Source organism: Callithrix jacchus, chromosome 19 (assembly GCF_049354715.1).
Source record: "Callithrix jacchus isolate 240 chromosome 19, calJac240_pri, whole genome shotgun sequence".
Lineage (NCBI taxonomy): Eukaryota > Metazoa > Chordata > Mammalia > Primates > Cebidae > Callithrix > Callithrix jacchus.
In genome coordinates, this window is record NC_133520.1 from 43881054 (window position 1) to 43897550 (window position 16497).

The window sequence follows — 16497 nt, forward strand, 5'->3', positions numbered from 1 at the left end:
GATTTCTCAAAGAACTAAAAATAGAATTACCATTCTATCCAGCAGTCCCACTACTGCATATCTACCCAAAGGAAAAGAAGTCGTGATATCAAAAAGACAGGTGCATTGGTATGTTTATCGTAGCACAATTCACAGTAGCGACGATGTGGAATCAAAGTGTTCATCACCACTCACTCTGGGCACAGTGGCTCATGCCTGTAACCCCAGCACTTTGGGAAGCTGAGGCAGGTGGATCTTCTGAGGTTAGGAGTTCGAGACCAGCCTGGCCAACATGGTGAAACCCTGTCTCTACTAAAAATGCAAAACTAGCCACATGTGGTAGTGGGCGCTTGTAGTCCCAGCTACTCGGGAGTCTGAGGCAGGAGAATTGCTTGAACCTCGGAGGCAGAGGTTGCAGTGAGCCAAGATCTCTCCATTGCACTCCACCCTGGGCAATGGAGAGATAAAAACTCTGTCTCAAAAAAAAAAAAGTGTTCATCAACAGATGATTAGATAAAGAAAAGGTGGTATATATACACAATGGAATACTATTTAGCCACAAAAACAAATGAAATCATGTCTTTCGTAGCAACATGGATAGAACTGGAGGCCATTACTTTAAATGAAACAATTCAGACACACAAAGTCAAGCAGCACACTTAGAAGTGGAAGCTAAATAGTGGGTACACATGGGCATAGAGAACGGAATAACAGACACTGGTGATTCAGAAGGTTGAGAGCATGAGTGGGGATGAAGGATGAGTAATTACTTATGAGTATGATGTGTACTACCCAGGTGAAGATGGTCACAGTAAAAGTCTGGACTCCACCACTGAGCAAAATATCCATGTAACAAAACTGCCTTGTGTCCCTTAAATTTATTTTTAAAAAAATTTAAGACTATCTCAGCGAATCAATCAGACCTTTAGTTTCTTTTTCCTTTGATAATCTAAACATAGAAATTCATCTATGAAGCCCAAATCTCTGTATTTTTTCCCACTGCCAGCATTTTAAGATTTGTCATAAATCTGTCCTGAACTTCTTGCTCTGGGTGAAAAAGCTGCAAAACAAAAGCCAGTTTTGTTCTGTTTTGTTTGTTTTTCCATCATCAGCAGCAGCCTGAACTAATATGTGTAAGTGGAAATGGGTTTGAGTCGTTCTAGGGTAGAGAGGAAGATATCCAGAGGAAATTTAATTCTTTTTACGTCCCTAGAGGGCAGTGCTTGGCTTTATCCCCTGTCTCCAGATCCTAAAGCTATAACATAACCACAGAGTGGAATGGTGTCAGGGATTGCAGATAAAAGCTCACAGCAAGTCAGCAGCTTAGTTTATGCAACAGGGGAAAGGATCACTAAATCTATGTTTAGAATAGAGTTATTAAATATTGGAGAAAATCTCCACAGTACCCAGGGAGACAGTGCCCACTTGCATCTTGATGGTGATAAATGGTGCATAAGGAGAGTCTTGGGGTAGATACATGCTGAGAATGTTCATAATTATGCCTCCCTCCATCTGATCCTACTTAAAGGGACAAACATCACTGAGAATTATGATGCCATTACAGAAGCATTTTCATGTTATGCTTCCCAATTTTCCATTAGCTAATGTGGTTAGAGCCAGGCACTGAGCTAATGTTTGTCTGCACCTTTTCATTTATTCTTCATAGCAATCTTATGAAACATACCAGTCTTCAGATGGAGGAAGTGAAGAGATGAGGTACTTGCCTGTGGTGGAGGTAGTCAGTCTGTCTCCAGAGCCTGTTCCGTAGTTGACTTGCTATGTCCTAACTCTGTCATATTGGTCTCTCTCTCATGCCTGTGCCCCCTGGGCAGGGAGGAGCTATCAGAGTTGGCATCCTGGTACCCTTCTGGGTGTCGATCTTCAAAATGATAGTTATCCTGAATAATCACATCCTATCATATTGAAGAACAGTTGTGTTTCTTCAGATCAGGGGAGCTTGTGATCATTGTTTTTGTTTGTTTGATTTCCGTCTTCAACAGCAGCCTAAATGTGCCGTGACTACCTCATTTAATATCATTCTATGCATCAGGAGCCAGCAGGGAGTGCGGCAGGGGCAGCTGCTTTGATCCACAGCCACTGCCTTTGGCTTTCATCTGCCCCAGCCTCAGTACAGAGGGCAAACCTCCACATGAAGATTAGGGACAAATACTCCTGAGAAACAAGGTGGATGGGGAAATAGCACGTTCTTTTTTGTTGTTGTTGTTGAGATGGGATCTTGCTCTGTCGCCCAGGCTAGAGTGCAGTAGGGCGATCACTGCTCAGTGCAGTCTTGAACTCCTGGGCTCAAGGGATCTTCCCACCTCGGCTTCCCAAGTGGTTGGGATTACAGATTTGCACCACCACACCCAGCTAATTATTTATTGTTTGTTTGTAGAGACAGGGTCTCACTATGTTGTCCAGGCTGCTTTTGAACAAACAATCCTCCCATGCCCGACTTGAAATAGCATATTCTTATCCATGCTTTGAATGGTTTTCCAAGCATAAATGTTTGCCATGTGTGAGCAAATGACCTGAAAAACACCAAGGGCCTGATGTGGAAAGAAGAAAGGAGAAATCTAAGCGACCTGAACGTCGTAAAAGTGGATCCTGGCCACAGAGTTTGCCTTTTGGTCTCAAAAGTCAAATGATTCTCTTGATATCTACTTTCATGGTGGCCTGTCTCTGGCTCTGCTAGGATTGAATAGCATTGATTTATTTATATTTATTTTTATTCCATAAGTTATTGGGCAGCGGGTGGTATTTGGTTAAACAAGTCAGTTCTTTAGTGGTGATTTGTGAGATTTTGGTGTACCCATCACCCCAGCAGTGTACACTGAACCTTCACTCTTTTCCTTCCCCCATTTTCCCCTAAGTCCCCCTAAGTTCATTTAAGTCTCTTATCCCTCATTCTTTTCCTTCCCACATTTCCTCCTAAGTCTCCAAAGTCTGTTGTATCATTCTTATGCCTTTGTATCCTCATAGTTTGGCTCCCACTTACGAGTGAGAATACACAATGTTTGCTTTTCCATTCCTGAGTTGCTTCACTTAGGATAAGAGTCTCCAATCCCATCCAGGTTGCTGTGAATGCCATTAATTCATTCCTTTTTATGGCTGAGTAGTATTCCAACATATACATATATACCACAGTTTCCTTATCCACTCTTTGATTGATGGGCATTTGGATTGGCTCCACATTTTTGCAGTTGTGAACTGTGCTACTGCAAATATAATAATTTCTTTTCCTCTGGGTAGATACCCAGTAGTGGGATTGCTGGATCAATTGGTAGTTCTAGTTTTAGTTCTTTAAGGAATCTCCACACTGTTTTCCATAGTGGTTGTACTAGTTTACATTCCCACCAGCAGTGTAGAAGTGTTCCGTGTTCACCACATCCATGCCAATATCTATCTTTTTTTTAAATTATGGCCATTCTTGCAGGGGTAAGGTGGTATCACATTATAGTTTTGGTTTGCATTTCCCTGACTTTAGTGATGATGAGCATTCTTTTGTATGTTTGTTGGCCATTTATGTATCTTCTTCTGAGAATTGTCTATCTATATTCTTAGCCTACTTTTTGATGGAGTTGTTTTTTCTTGCTAATTTGTTTGAGTTCATTGTAGATTCTGGATATTAGTCCTTCGTCAGATGTACAGATTGTGAAGATTTTCTCCCATTCTGTGAGTTGTCTGTTTACTCTGCTGACTGTTCCTTTTGCCCTGCAAAAGCTCTTTAGTTTAATTAAGTCCCAGCTATTTATCTTTGTTTTTATTGCATTTGCTTTTGGGTTCTTGGTCATGAAGTCTTTACCTAAACCAATGTCTAGAAGGGTTTTTCTGATGTTATCTTCTAGAATTTTCACAGTTTCAGGTCTTAGATTTAAGTCCTTAATCTATATTGAGTTGATTTTTGCATAAGGTGAGTGATGAGGATCTGTTTCATTATCCTACATGTGGCTTGCCAATTATCCCAACACCATTTGTTGAATAGGATGTACTTTCCCCACTTTATGCTTTTGTTTGCTTTGTCAAAGATCAGTTGGATGTAAGTATTTGGGTTCATTTCTGTGTTCTCTGTGCTGTTCCGCTGGTCTAGGGGCCTATTTTTATACCAGGACCATGTTGTTTTGGTGACTATGGCATTATAGTATAGTTTGAAATCAAGTAATGTGATGCCTCCAGATTTCTTCTTTTTGCTCAGTCTTGCTTTGGCTGTGCTCTTTTTTGGTTCCATATGAATTTTAGAATTGTTGTCCTAGTTCTGTGAAGGATGATGGTAGTATTTTAATAGGAATTGCATTGAGTTTGTAGATTACTTTTGGCAGTATGGTCATTGTCATAATATTGCTTCCACCCATCCATGAGCATGGGATGTGTTTCCATTTGTTTGTGTCATCTGTGATTTCTTTCAGCAGTGTTTTGTAGTTTTCCTTGTAGAGGTCTTTCACCTCCTCGGTTAGGTATATTCCTAAGTATTTTATTTTTCTGAAGCTATTGTAAAAGGGGTTGAGTTCTTGACTTGATTCTCAGGTTGGTCGCTGTTGGTGTATGGGAGAGCTACTGATTTGTGTACATTAATTTTTGTATCCAGAAACATTGCTGAATTCTTTGATCAGTTCTAGGAGCTTTTTGTAGGAGTCTTTATGGTTTTCTAAGTACACAATCACATCATCAGCAAACAGCAACAGTTTGACTTCCTCTTTACCTATTTGGATGCCTTTATTGCTTTCTCTTGTCTGATTGCTTTTGGCTAGGACTTCCAGCACTATGTTGAAGAGAAGTGTTGAGAGTGGGCATCCTTGTCTTCTTCTGCTTCTCAGAGAATGCTTTCAACTTCTCCCCATTCAGTATTCTGTTGGCTGTGGTTTGTCATAGGCTTTTGTTACATTTGGGTATGTCCCTTTTATGCTGATTTTGCTGAGAGTTTTAATCATAAAGGGATGCTGGATTTTGTCAAATGTTTTTTCTGCATCTATTGAGATGATCCATGTGGTTTTTGTTTTTAATTCTCTTTATGTGGCATAGCACATTTATTGACTTGCATATGTTAAAACCACCCCTGTGTCCCTAGTATGAAACCCACTAGATCATGATGGATTATCTTTTTGATGTACTGTTGAATTTGGTTAGCTAGTATTTTGGTAAGGATTTTTGCATCTATGTTCATCAGGGATATTAGTCTGTAGTTTTCTTTTTTGGTTATGTCTTTTTCTGATTTTGGTATTAGGGTGATACTGGCTTCATAGAATGATTTAGGACAATTCCCTCCTTCTGTGTGGAATAATGTCAATAGGATTAATACCAATTCTTCTTCGAATGTCTAGTAGAATTCGGCTGTGAATCCATCTGGTCCTGGCTTTATCTTGTTGGTAATTTTTTTATTATCATTTCAATCTCACTGCGTGTTATTGGTATGTTCAGGGTATCTAATTCTTCCTGATTTAAGCTGAGAGGGTTTATCTTTCTGGGAATTTATCCATCTTCTCCAGGTTTTCCAGTTCATGCACATAAAGGTGTTCGTAATAGCCTCGAACGATCTTCTGTGTTGCTGTGATGCCAGTTGTAATATCTCCCTCTCGTTTCTAATTGAGCTTATTTGAATTTTCTCTCTTCTTTTCTTAGTTAATCTTGCTACTTGTCTATAAAATTAATTTATCTTTTCAAAGAACCAGCTTTTGTTTCATTTATCTTTTGTATTTTTTTGTTTGTTTGTTTCCATTTCTTTAATTCTGCTCAGAGGTTGGTTGTTTCCTTTCTGCTGCTGGGTTTGGATTTGTTTTGTTCTTGTCTCTCTAGTTCCTTAGATTGTCTGTTTTATTTGTCCTCTTTGAGGCTTTTTGGTGTAGGAATTAGGGCTGTGAACTTTTTTCTTAGCACTGCCTTTGCTGTAAGAATAGCATTACTTTTTTCTTTTTTTTTTTTTTTTTGAGATTGAGTCTCACTCTGTCACCCAGGCTAGAGTGCAGTGGTGTGGCCTCTGCTTACCACAACCTCTGCCCCCCAGGTTCAAGGGGTTCTCCTGTCTCAGCCCCTCAAGTAGCTGGAATTATAAGTACACACCACCATGCCTGGCTACTTTTTTGTATTTTTAGTAGAAACAGGGTTACACCATGTTGCTCAGGCTGATCTTGAACTCCTGACCTCAGCTGATCCACCTGCCTCGGCCTGCCAAAGTACTGGGATTACAGGTGTAGCCATGACACCCAGCCAGCATTGAATTTTTTTTAAATGCAATCTCCTATTCAAAAGAGAACCCTGTGTTGGGCTCTGTACTCCATTATTGGCAGGTACAGGATGATGCACCCCATTGTTGGTAGGCATGGGAAGCGTGTTTAACAAATAGCTGGGTCATTGACCAATCTAAGACTTACCATTGATACTAATCATTGAGTGCCATGTTTGTGAAAGTCTTCCAGGTGGATCTCTGGGGCTCACATGGCCAGATGGGTTTCTCGTGACTGTCTTTAGCTTTGCTGCTCCAGGGCTCTTGCATCCAAGGAGAGATTCTTGTTAGATTTAGGTATTCAGAATCAGAAGGCATCAGGCTGGCTGGCACTAGGGCTCCTGGGTTGAGAAGGAAGCTTATTTTCACCTATCACCATAGTTTATTCATTTTCAAGGCCAGACAGTCATTTGGTAGATAATTCCTAAGCAATTACTACATACCTGGCACTGGAAATAAAAATAGGAATCTGGCAAGCTCCTGTCTTCAGAGTCCCTTAGGGGAAACAAGCATAAAATTTTTTTAAAATTCGGATGCCACATCAGCTATATGTACCAAGTACAGTGGTACACAAAGCAGAAGAGGGATTGGCCCAAAAAAGCTTCAAAGACTTAATAACCAGACACATGGATTGTGTACTAGCCATGGGCTAAATGCAGTGTAATAGCACAGTGATTAAGTATGTAAGCTTCAGAGTCAGACCAAAGTTCAAATTTCAGGTATGTCATTTACCAGAGGGCAAATGACAGCCTAAAAAGCCTACCCAGGCCAGGTGTGGTGGCTAACACCTGTAATCTCAGCCCTTTGGGAGGAGGCCAAGATGGGAGGATCACTAGAGGCTAGGAATTCAAGACCAGCCTGGGCAACATAGTGAGATCCTCCACCCATCCCTACAAAAATAAAAAGACTATCCAAGCCCCAATTCCCTCCTATGTATAATGAAGTAAAAATTGTATCTACCTGACCCACTGTCAAGATTAAAGTAGGTGAGGCACATAGTATCAGTTTCCTAGAGCTGTCATAAGAAATTACCACAAACTTGGTAGCTTCAAAGAGCAGAAATGTGTTCTCTCACAATGCTGAAGGTTAGAAGTCTGAAATCAAAGTATAGGCAGGGCCATGCTTGCTGTGAAGTCGCTAGGGGCGAATCTTTCTTTACCTCTTCCTAGCTTCTGTTGGTTGCCAGCAGTCCCTGGCTTATAGGTGCATCATTCCAGTCTCTTCCTAGCTTCTGTTGATTGACAGCAGTCCCTGGCTTGTAGGTACATCATTCCAGTCTCTTCCTAGCTTCTGTTGGTTCCCAGCAGTCCTTGGCTTATAGGTGCATCATTCCAGTCTCTTCCTAGCTTCTGTTGGTTCCCAGTAGTCCCTGGCTTATAGGTGCATCATTCCAGTCTCTTCCTAGCTTCTGTTGGTTCCCAGTAGTCCCTGGCTTATAGGTGCATCATTCCAGTCTCTTCCTAGCTTCTGTTGATTGACAGCAGTCCCTGGCTTGTAGGTGCATCATTCCAGTCTCTTCCTAGCTTCTGTTGGTTCCCAGCAGTCCCTGGCTTGTAGGTGCATCATTCCAGTCTCTTCCTAGCTTCTGTTGGTTCCCAGCAGTCCTTGGCTTATAGGTGCATCATTCCAGTCTCTTCCTAGCTTCTGTTGATGGCCAGCAGTCCTTGGCTTATAGGTGCATCATTCCAGTCTCTTCCTAGCTTCTGTTGGTTCCCAGCAGTCCTTGGCTTATAGGTGCATCATTCCAGTCTCTTCCTAGCTTCTGTTGGTTCCCAGCAGTCCTTGGCTTATAGGTGCATCATTCCAGTCTCTTCCTAGCTTCTGTTGATGGCCAGCAGTCCTTGGCTTATAGGTGCATCATTCCAGTCTCTTCCTAGCTTCTGTTGGTTCCCAGCAGTCCTTGGCTTATAGGTGCATCATTCCAGTCTCTTCCTAGCTTCTGTTAGTTCCCAGCAGTCCCTGGCTTATAGGTGCATCATTCCAGTCTCTTCCTAGCTTCTGTTGGTTCCCAGCAGTCCTTGGCTTGTAGGTGCATCATTGCAGTCTCTGGCAATGTATGGCTGTCTCTGCTCTGTATCTGTGTTTCTGTGTCCAAATTCCCCTTTCCTTATAAGGACATCCATCATACTAGATTCAGGGCCCATCCTGATTCAATATGTCCTCGTCCTGACTTGTATCTGGAAGTTATGGTATTTTCACATTCACAGGTTCTGAGTAGACATGAATTTGAGGAGCACACTATTCAGCTCAGTACGCTCACCGAGTAAGCACTCAGTCAATACTTGCCATCAAAATTCTGAGTATTGGATGAGTGCAGTGATGCACACAAGTAATCCCAACCCTTTGGGAGGCCAAGGTGGAAAGATTGCTTGAGCCAGGAGTTGAAGACTTGCCTGTACCACATAGCAAGATCCCATCTCTACAAAAAAATATATTTTAAAAAATTAGCTGGATGTGGTGACACATGCCTGTAGTCCCACCTACTCAGGAGGCGAGAAGATCACTTGGCCCCAAGGGAGCAAGGCTGCAGCAAGCTATAATTGCATCACTGCACTCCAGCTTAGGTGACAGAGCAAGATGCTATCTATAAAAAAAATTATGCAAGTTATTAAATTCTATCAGCAAACCTTGGAGATGGATATTATCCTTGTTGAACAATGAACTGAAATGTGAGTTAAGTCATTTTATCTAATGCTATTTAAAGCAGAGCAAAGATGCAAACCTGGAGGGACTTTAAAACCAGGGCAGGTCACCAGCCACAATCATGCACAATGAGCTGGTCCTGACAAGCAAACAGGAGTTCTCTGGACAGTGTGAAAAAAGGAGATCAGGCAGGGTAAAGACGCTGCAAAGTAAACAGGAAATTGCTTCCTGATGCCAGCTCTCAGCTCGTTCATAGACGGTGAGGTTGGAAGGCCTGACAGACTTCCCTAGCCCAACCCCTCCTTGTTCAGACAAAGACTTAAAGAAATTCAGTCATTTGCCCAGGGCCCTTTATCTGGTTGGTGAAGATCCTAGGCTACAATCTACATTTTGGCCTCAGAGTTCAGCACTTTTATTTATTTGGTTTTTTTGTTTGTTTAGATGATGACCATAGACAAGGCCAAAAGAATGTCAGCCCCTACATGCACATCAGCCTTGCCTGTGTCTGGCAGGCAAGGAAATGTGTCACTAGCCCTTGACCTGTAAGGCAGCTATGGACCCACACAAGAAGCAGGTCTGAGCATCTTCGCCCTTCTCCCACTTCCATTGCCAAACACAGAGCCTAGTTATAAAGGCTAACGATACAAAAGTTGAGAATCAAAGAAATGCTAAAGGCTTCTTGAAGAAGACAGTGTGGCAGCAGCAACTCAATCTGGGAAAGGCGCAAAAGCATGAAGTCCAATGCAGAGTGTAGTCAGGACCCTATCGTCCAGGACTGAGCAGACCGCAGGGAGAGCCTGTCTCTAACCTAGGGTGAGATGAATCATATTAGCAGCTACTCAAGACAGTTTCTGGACATCTCTGAGATTTAAAAAATAATAACGGCCGGGCACGACGGCTCTCGCCTATAATCCCGGCACTTTGGGAGGCCGAGGCGGGTGGATCACAAGGTCAAGAGATTGAGACCATCCTGGTCAACATGGTGAAACCCCGTCTCTACTAAAAATACAAAAATCAGCTGGGCACGGTGGCGTGTGCCTGTAGTCCCAGCTACTCGGGAGGCTGAGGCAGGAGAATTGCTTGAACCCAGGAGGCGGAGGTTGCGGTGAGCCGAGATCGTGCCATTGCACTCCAGTCTGGGTAACAAGAGCGAAACTCCGTCTCAAATAATAATAATAATAACAAATAAAAAATCGAAATCTTTCCCTTTACCACTGCCAAGCCCTGGGGTATGAATGTCCTGCCCCCAGCTGTCCTCCCCTTCTCAAAACACAATCAAAGGGACCTTTCCAATGTGCAGCCTGATCATGCCCCTCCCCTCACTGCCTGCTTCCCCATGAACCTCAGAATAAAAGGCAAACTGCTTTTCCCTGTACAAAGGCCCCTAGGTAGAGGATATTCCTATCTTTCCAGTTTTACCCCTTGCCACCAGAAAAAATATTTATATGCATACATACATGTTCTCCTCTTTTTCACTCAGCTTCTGCCACGCAGCTGATTGTCTCCCCCAGCCTCAGTGCCTTTGCACATGCCTGATATGCCCTACCTGCTCTATCTCCCTTTACTTAACAGCTAATTGTCTTTAATGTGTCTGTACATCTCATTCTAGGAATCTATATTAAAGGTGTACAGAGATGTATATGCGGGTTATATTATACGAACCTTAGACTGGAGGAAAAACTTTTAAAAAGAGATATATATGCAGGGATGCTTATTACTTTATTTTGCATTAGGGAAAGTATAGGAACGATGTCTATCTATGGGTTAAATAACTTGTGTCCATCTATCCTGTGGATACCTTGGAGATGGAAGAGGATGACAGACGTGCATAGAGGAACATGGGAAGATTTCCAGGGCATGTTGTACTGGGGAGTCCTGGAAGCAAAGAGAGACAGGCTCATACATGGTAGATGACCTCTCCTGTCATCCCGAGTAAAGAGTCTCGAGTAGGGGCTTAGGGAAGGTATAAAAAGGGGGTTTACTATCAATGGATCCCAGGTCTTTAGAGAGCCAAGTTTTCCCTAATAACCCCTCACTGGGTATTCAGGTCATAAAAAGCATGTATTTTTGTGTGCCATTAATGACCAAAATTTCACGTTGTATAGTTTCATTGACTAAATTAAAAATCATCTGCACTTTTTTTTTGAGACAGAGTTTCACTCTTGTTACCCAGGCTGGAGTGCAATGGCACGATCTCGGCTCACTGCAACCTCCACCTCCTGGGTTCAGGCAATTCTCCTGCCTCAGCTTCCTGAGTAGCTGGGATTACAGGCACATGCCACCGTGCCCAGATAATGTTTTGTATTTTTAGTAGAGACGGGGTTTCACCATGTTGACCAGGATGGTCTCGATCTCTTCACCTCGTGATCCACCTGCCTCGGCCTCCCAAAGTGCTGGGATTACAGGCTTGAGCCACCGCGCCCGGCCCATCTGCACTTTTTACAAAGGGATACTGGCTTCAAATGAAGCTATGTTCCTGAGGGTATTTGATTTGGGGTCAGGAAACCTGCACTCAATCCTTAATTTCCCACTGACTAAATCTCTCACTTGGGTTGAGTATTTGTAATTATTTGTGTGAGCTTCATTTTCCTCATCCCTGCCTTGAGAGAGGTGGACAAAATTATCTCTGTGGTCTTTTGTTGTAAGATTCTATTTGTCTATTACTCTAAAGGCTTGTGGAATGTTAATAAGAATAATGATCACTAATGTATTGCTAGTGATGACCATGTGATAGACACTGTTCTTCGCTTCTTATATATATTAACCATTTTAAGTATCATAGCAACATATGAAATAAATACGATTATCTCTGACCATGTGATAGACACTGTTCTTAGCTTCTTATATATATTAACCATTTTAAGTATCATAGCAACATATGAAATAAATACGATTATCTCTATTGTATGGAAGAAGCTGGGGCCCAGAAATTAAGAATGTTCAAAGTCACACAGCTGGAAAGTTGTGGAGCGATTAACAATCCTAAATCCAGGCAGTCTGACTCCAGGATCTATGATGGCAGCCGTTCTGTTATGTTGCAATTAAAGGCAACCTTTTTCTTGCTACCTGATTTAATGATTCATCCAAAAAAAAATTAGTGTTTAGGAAGCAAATCTGAAGAACTGATATGAAAAATATAGATGAATATAAAAAAAGTATCTGCAAGAAACCTAATATAAAAAGCAAGCAAAAGTGTTACTTAAATATTTAGCATTTTTATGACATGTTACTTCTATGTACCATAATGTAACTATATCTGCTTACTTCAAATGCAAGAAAAAAGATGTCACAACTACCTCATTCTTATGCATGTTTTTCTCTGAAAATAACACCGTAAGACACACATGGCAATGATGCTTTCAATTTTAATTTCACAGATGAAAGAACTCGGTCTCATCTTCTACAACTGCAGCTGCCTGGTCCTCGATTTACAAAGGATATTTGCTCTATATAGTTCATTAAAATTCAAAAGCAGAGTGCCTCAAACCTGGTCCAAAAGACTCTATGGAGTCTACGACAATGAAAAGAAATTGCAACTTCAGTTGAATGAAACCAAATCTCAAGCATTTGTGTCGGTGAGTTGTTCTCCCTTTCTCCTCCCCTTCTCCTTCTTCCTCCACAAGGCTCTTTATTAAATTGGCATGCTTACGTGTGATCTTGTATTGGGAAAAAATGAATGACAGTGGTTCTATCCCATAACTCAAAGAGTTAAAATGTGTCCACTCTTACACTGCATCGTACGCTCAGACATAATAATCTTGATCAGCATTCCTCGTGTCAGATATATTGAGTTATCTGATTTGATTTCCTCAGTCACCCTGTAAGCTAAGCCTGGGGTTGTGACCATTTTGCAAATGAAGGTATTGACACTTATCTACTGTTAAAACACATGCTCTGAATAAAGAGACCCCCAAACAGGCTATGTGTGAGCAACGTGGCTGTTTATTCACCTGGGTGCAGGTAGGCTGAGTCCGAAAAGAGAGTCAGTGGAGAGCGGTGGGATAGGAGTTGGTTTTATAGGTTTGGCGTAAGCAGTGGAAAGTTACAGAAGTTACAGTTTAGGGAGGTTTTATGCAAGCTCAGAGGGGTCGTAGGTTTGCAAACTAGGAGGGGGTAACAGGGTCTGGAATCACGAGGTTGACCAAGGTCGGTTACAAAGTCCAGTGGCCTTGTCAATTGAGGCCGGAATAAGAAACAATAGAAGAATGTCTCGGGTTAGTTAGGTGCTGCAAGGGTTGGTCACTCTTCCACTTTTCATGATCTTCCAGCTACTTCAGGTTTTCTAATTCCAGAAGGCCCTCCAGAGGTGTATGTGTGGGTCATGGGGGTCACCATGCCGTCCACAGCACAGTCAGACCTTACACCTCCTCGCAAAAAGTCCATCAAATGGGACATGCCAAGAGAGGTGCCAGCACCCAGCTCTTCTCACACCAGAGCCTATTAGCCTATTTTCTTTCTTTCTTATTATGCTTTAAGCCCCGCTGAGTGATGTTCTCCTCCCTGTGTCCATGTTTCTTATTGTTCAACACCCACTTATGAGTGAGAACATGTGGTGTTTCGTTTTCTGTTCTTGTGACGGTTTGTATTAGCCCCTTTCCAGTGCCCTACACTGATGATGTTTCAGACTTGTTTTAGCAGTAGAACCCTTTGATGAGACAAATCTGAGGGAATCTCGGTGTATAAATCAGACAAAAACAGAGCTGCTATACCGGGTTGGGCCATGCAGGCAGGAGGCCCACGCAGCAGGACAGTGCTCCTTCCACAGCTTTGCACCACTGACTCTGCTGAGAACCCTTAGCCACACCCCCAGCCCCTCACCTTTCCAGTCCACCACCCAGCTGGCCACATGCCTCAGCTATCCAGAGATGTTACTGGGAATGGGCAATGCAAATATCTGGGCCTACGGTCCTAGTGCTCCAGCCGTAGTACAGTAGATCCTTGAATAACATTGTGCTGTTCAATGCCCATTCATTATAATGTTGATAAGAACAAAAAGTTGATTTCCAGCTGGGGTCACTGTGTGTGTGGAGTTTGCACATTCTCCCCATGTCTGTGTTGGTTTTTGCCGGATACTCTTGTTCCCTCCCATATCCCAAAGCTGTGCAAGTGAGATGAACTGGCAGCTCTATGTGGTCCCAGTGTGAGCAAGTTTGAATGTATGTGTGACTCTGCCCTGCGATGGGATGTCATCCTGTCCACAGGGGTCCTGGCTGCGTCGGGCTCTGGCCACCTAGGATCCTGGGTGAATAATTATTTTACTTGTGGGTAAATAATTATTTTACTTGTTTTTATTAATCTTTTTGTTTTGTTTTGTTTTGAGACAGAGTCTTGCTCAGTCGCCCAGGCTAGACTGTAGTGGCACAATCTCGGCTCACTGCAACTTCCGCCTCCTAGTTCAAGTGATTCTCCTGCCTCAGCCTCTCAGTAGCTGGGATTGCAGGCACCCCAGCTACTACCAGGCCACCATGCCCGGCTAATTTTTTTTGTATTTTTAGAAAAGACAGGGTTTTATCATGTTGGCCAGGCTGGTCTTGAACCCCTGACCTCATATGATTTGCCCTCCTTGACCTCCCAAAGTGTTGGGATTACGGGCATGAGCCACTGCACCCGGCCATTAATCTTTCTTAAATGTATGTATGGCTCACATTTGTTTCAATGTTTAATATTTGAAGTATTTGGTCTTTAGAGGTTTCGTGCTGTTTTTGTGACCAGAAATAACCCATAGCAACTTAACTCTTGTTTATATCAATAGCCTCTGGTAAAATTGTTATCATATATCAGCTCGCTTAAAGTCATAGTATTCAAGAACCAGTGGACAGCATTAAGTGAGGACTTACTGTACTTAAGAATTGGCTAGGAAGCCTGTGTAAAGGGCAGGTTTACAGTCGCCCCTGTCCCCATCCAGATCTTATCCACTGGGTCGGAGATGAGATCTTGGAATTTTTATTTGAAGCCTCTAAACTTACCCTGATGTTCAGATCAACTTCTCTAAGTAATGCTCCCAATATAAATTGCTATATTAGCCTTGAATGATATCAGGTTTTTTCTGTTGTTGTTGTTGTTGTTGTTTTTTGAGACAGAGTTTTACTCTTGTTACCCAGGCTGGAGTGCAATGGCACGATCTCCGCTCACCGCCATCTCCGCCTCCTGGGTTCAGGCAATTCTCCTGCCTCAGCCTCCTGAGTAGCTGGGATTACAGGCACGCGCCACCGTGCCCAGCTAATTTTTTGTATCTTTAGTAGAGACAGGGTTTCACCTTGTTGACCAGGATGGTCTCGATCTCTTGACCTCATGATCCACCCGCCTCGGCCTCCCAAAGTGCTGGGATTACAGGCGTGAGCCACCGCGCCCGGCCATCCTTTGTTATTTTCTAGGGCAAATTTAGAAGTGGCTTTTTCTTAAAGAGTTCACTGCTAAATTAGTTGTGAAACATTTACTTGGGTGGTCTTTTAAATTATGTAACACCTTTACTTTCTATTTTTATTTACTCATTTTAGTTTGCTGTTTTATTTTATATTTTTTGTTAATATCAAGCCTAACCTTGAATTTCAATTCAACAGATACTGATTGAACACCATTTCTGGAGAGCTATAAAATCTTACAGGTACAACAAAAGTCAGAAAACCCTGCTATTAGAATTTGTATCATTCAGACAGAGCTTCTTGAACTCCCCTCTATTTTATCATTTATCACATTTTTATAACTATTTACTTATAAATATCTTTCCTACCATTTTATTAGACTCTGAGAATCATCTAGTGTTAATATATTCTTTTCATAATTGGTATTTCCAGAACTTAACTTGGTGTTAGCTTAGAACAATAAATGTTGGATAGGTTTTATCAATGGTAATATTAACACAAAGCTCCAGAATGCATCGTTTTCTCAGTAACATATGTCAGACAAATGCCAAGACAGATTTACTGAAATTCAATATATTTGTTGTAAATATCTTAAAATAGTATATTTTTATAAGCTGATTGTCTCAAGACTAAGTGGAACACACATATAGTGTTTGAAAACCTTACCAACCATTCTCTAAATTGAATTTTAGATAATTGATAACAGCATAGTTTGATATAAATTTTAACTTATACATATAAAAATTATTTGCAATTTTTTTCATGGAATGCAAGTAGGCACTTAGATTTAACTGTGTGATTTCTAGTAACTTGGAGCCAGATAATTCTAAGTTTCTTATATTTCCTGTTGAAATTGGAGGATGGGAGAATAGTTGGCTGTTTCTGTTTTGTAGATTTCTTTCTAGAGTTCTTAAGCTGAAGCAATTGTTTTCAAGATAAAGACTAGTTCGAGGTCTGTTTTTATTGATCTGGATGTCAAACGGATTTCATTTATTTTATTTTTTTGTTTTGTTTTGTTTTTTGAGACAGAGTCTTGCTCTGTCACCCAGGCTGGTGCAGTGGTGAGATCTTGGCTCACTGCAATCTCTGCCTCCCAGGTTCAAGCAATTCTCCCGTCTCAGCCTCCCGAGTAGCTGGGATTACAGGTGCATGCTGCCTCACCTCGCTAATTGTTTGTATTTTAGTAGAGACAGGGTTTCACCATGTTTCCCAGGCTGGTCTCCTGAGCTCAGGCAATCCACCTGCCTCAGCCTCCCAAAGTGCTGGGATTACAGGTGTGAGCCACCGTGCCTGGCC

General features: G+C 42.0%; 1 protein-coding gene across 8 annotated transcripts in view; it reads left to right on the plus strand.

Moving 5' to 3' along the window:
* Nucleotides 1-16497, plus strand: part of PLD5 (phospholipase D family member 5) — a 407569-nt gene that overhangs the window by 360348 nt on the left and 30724 nt on the right. For all 8 annotated transcript variants that reach the window (XM_078357234.1, XM_054248286.2, XM_003735274.6 and 5 more), the window contains one exon: nt 12217-12414. In XM_078357234.1, the coding sequence (XP_078213360.1) occupies nt 12217-12414 (198 nt within the window). The remainder of the gene's footprint in view (nt 1-12216; nt 12415-16497) is intronic.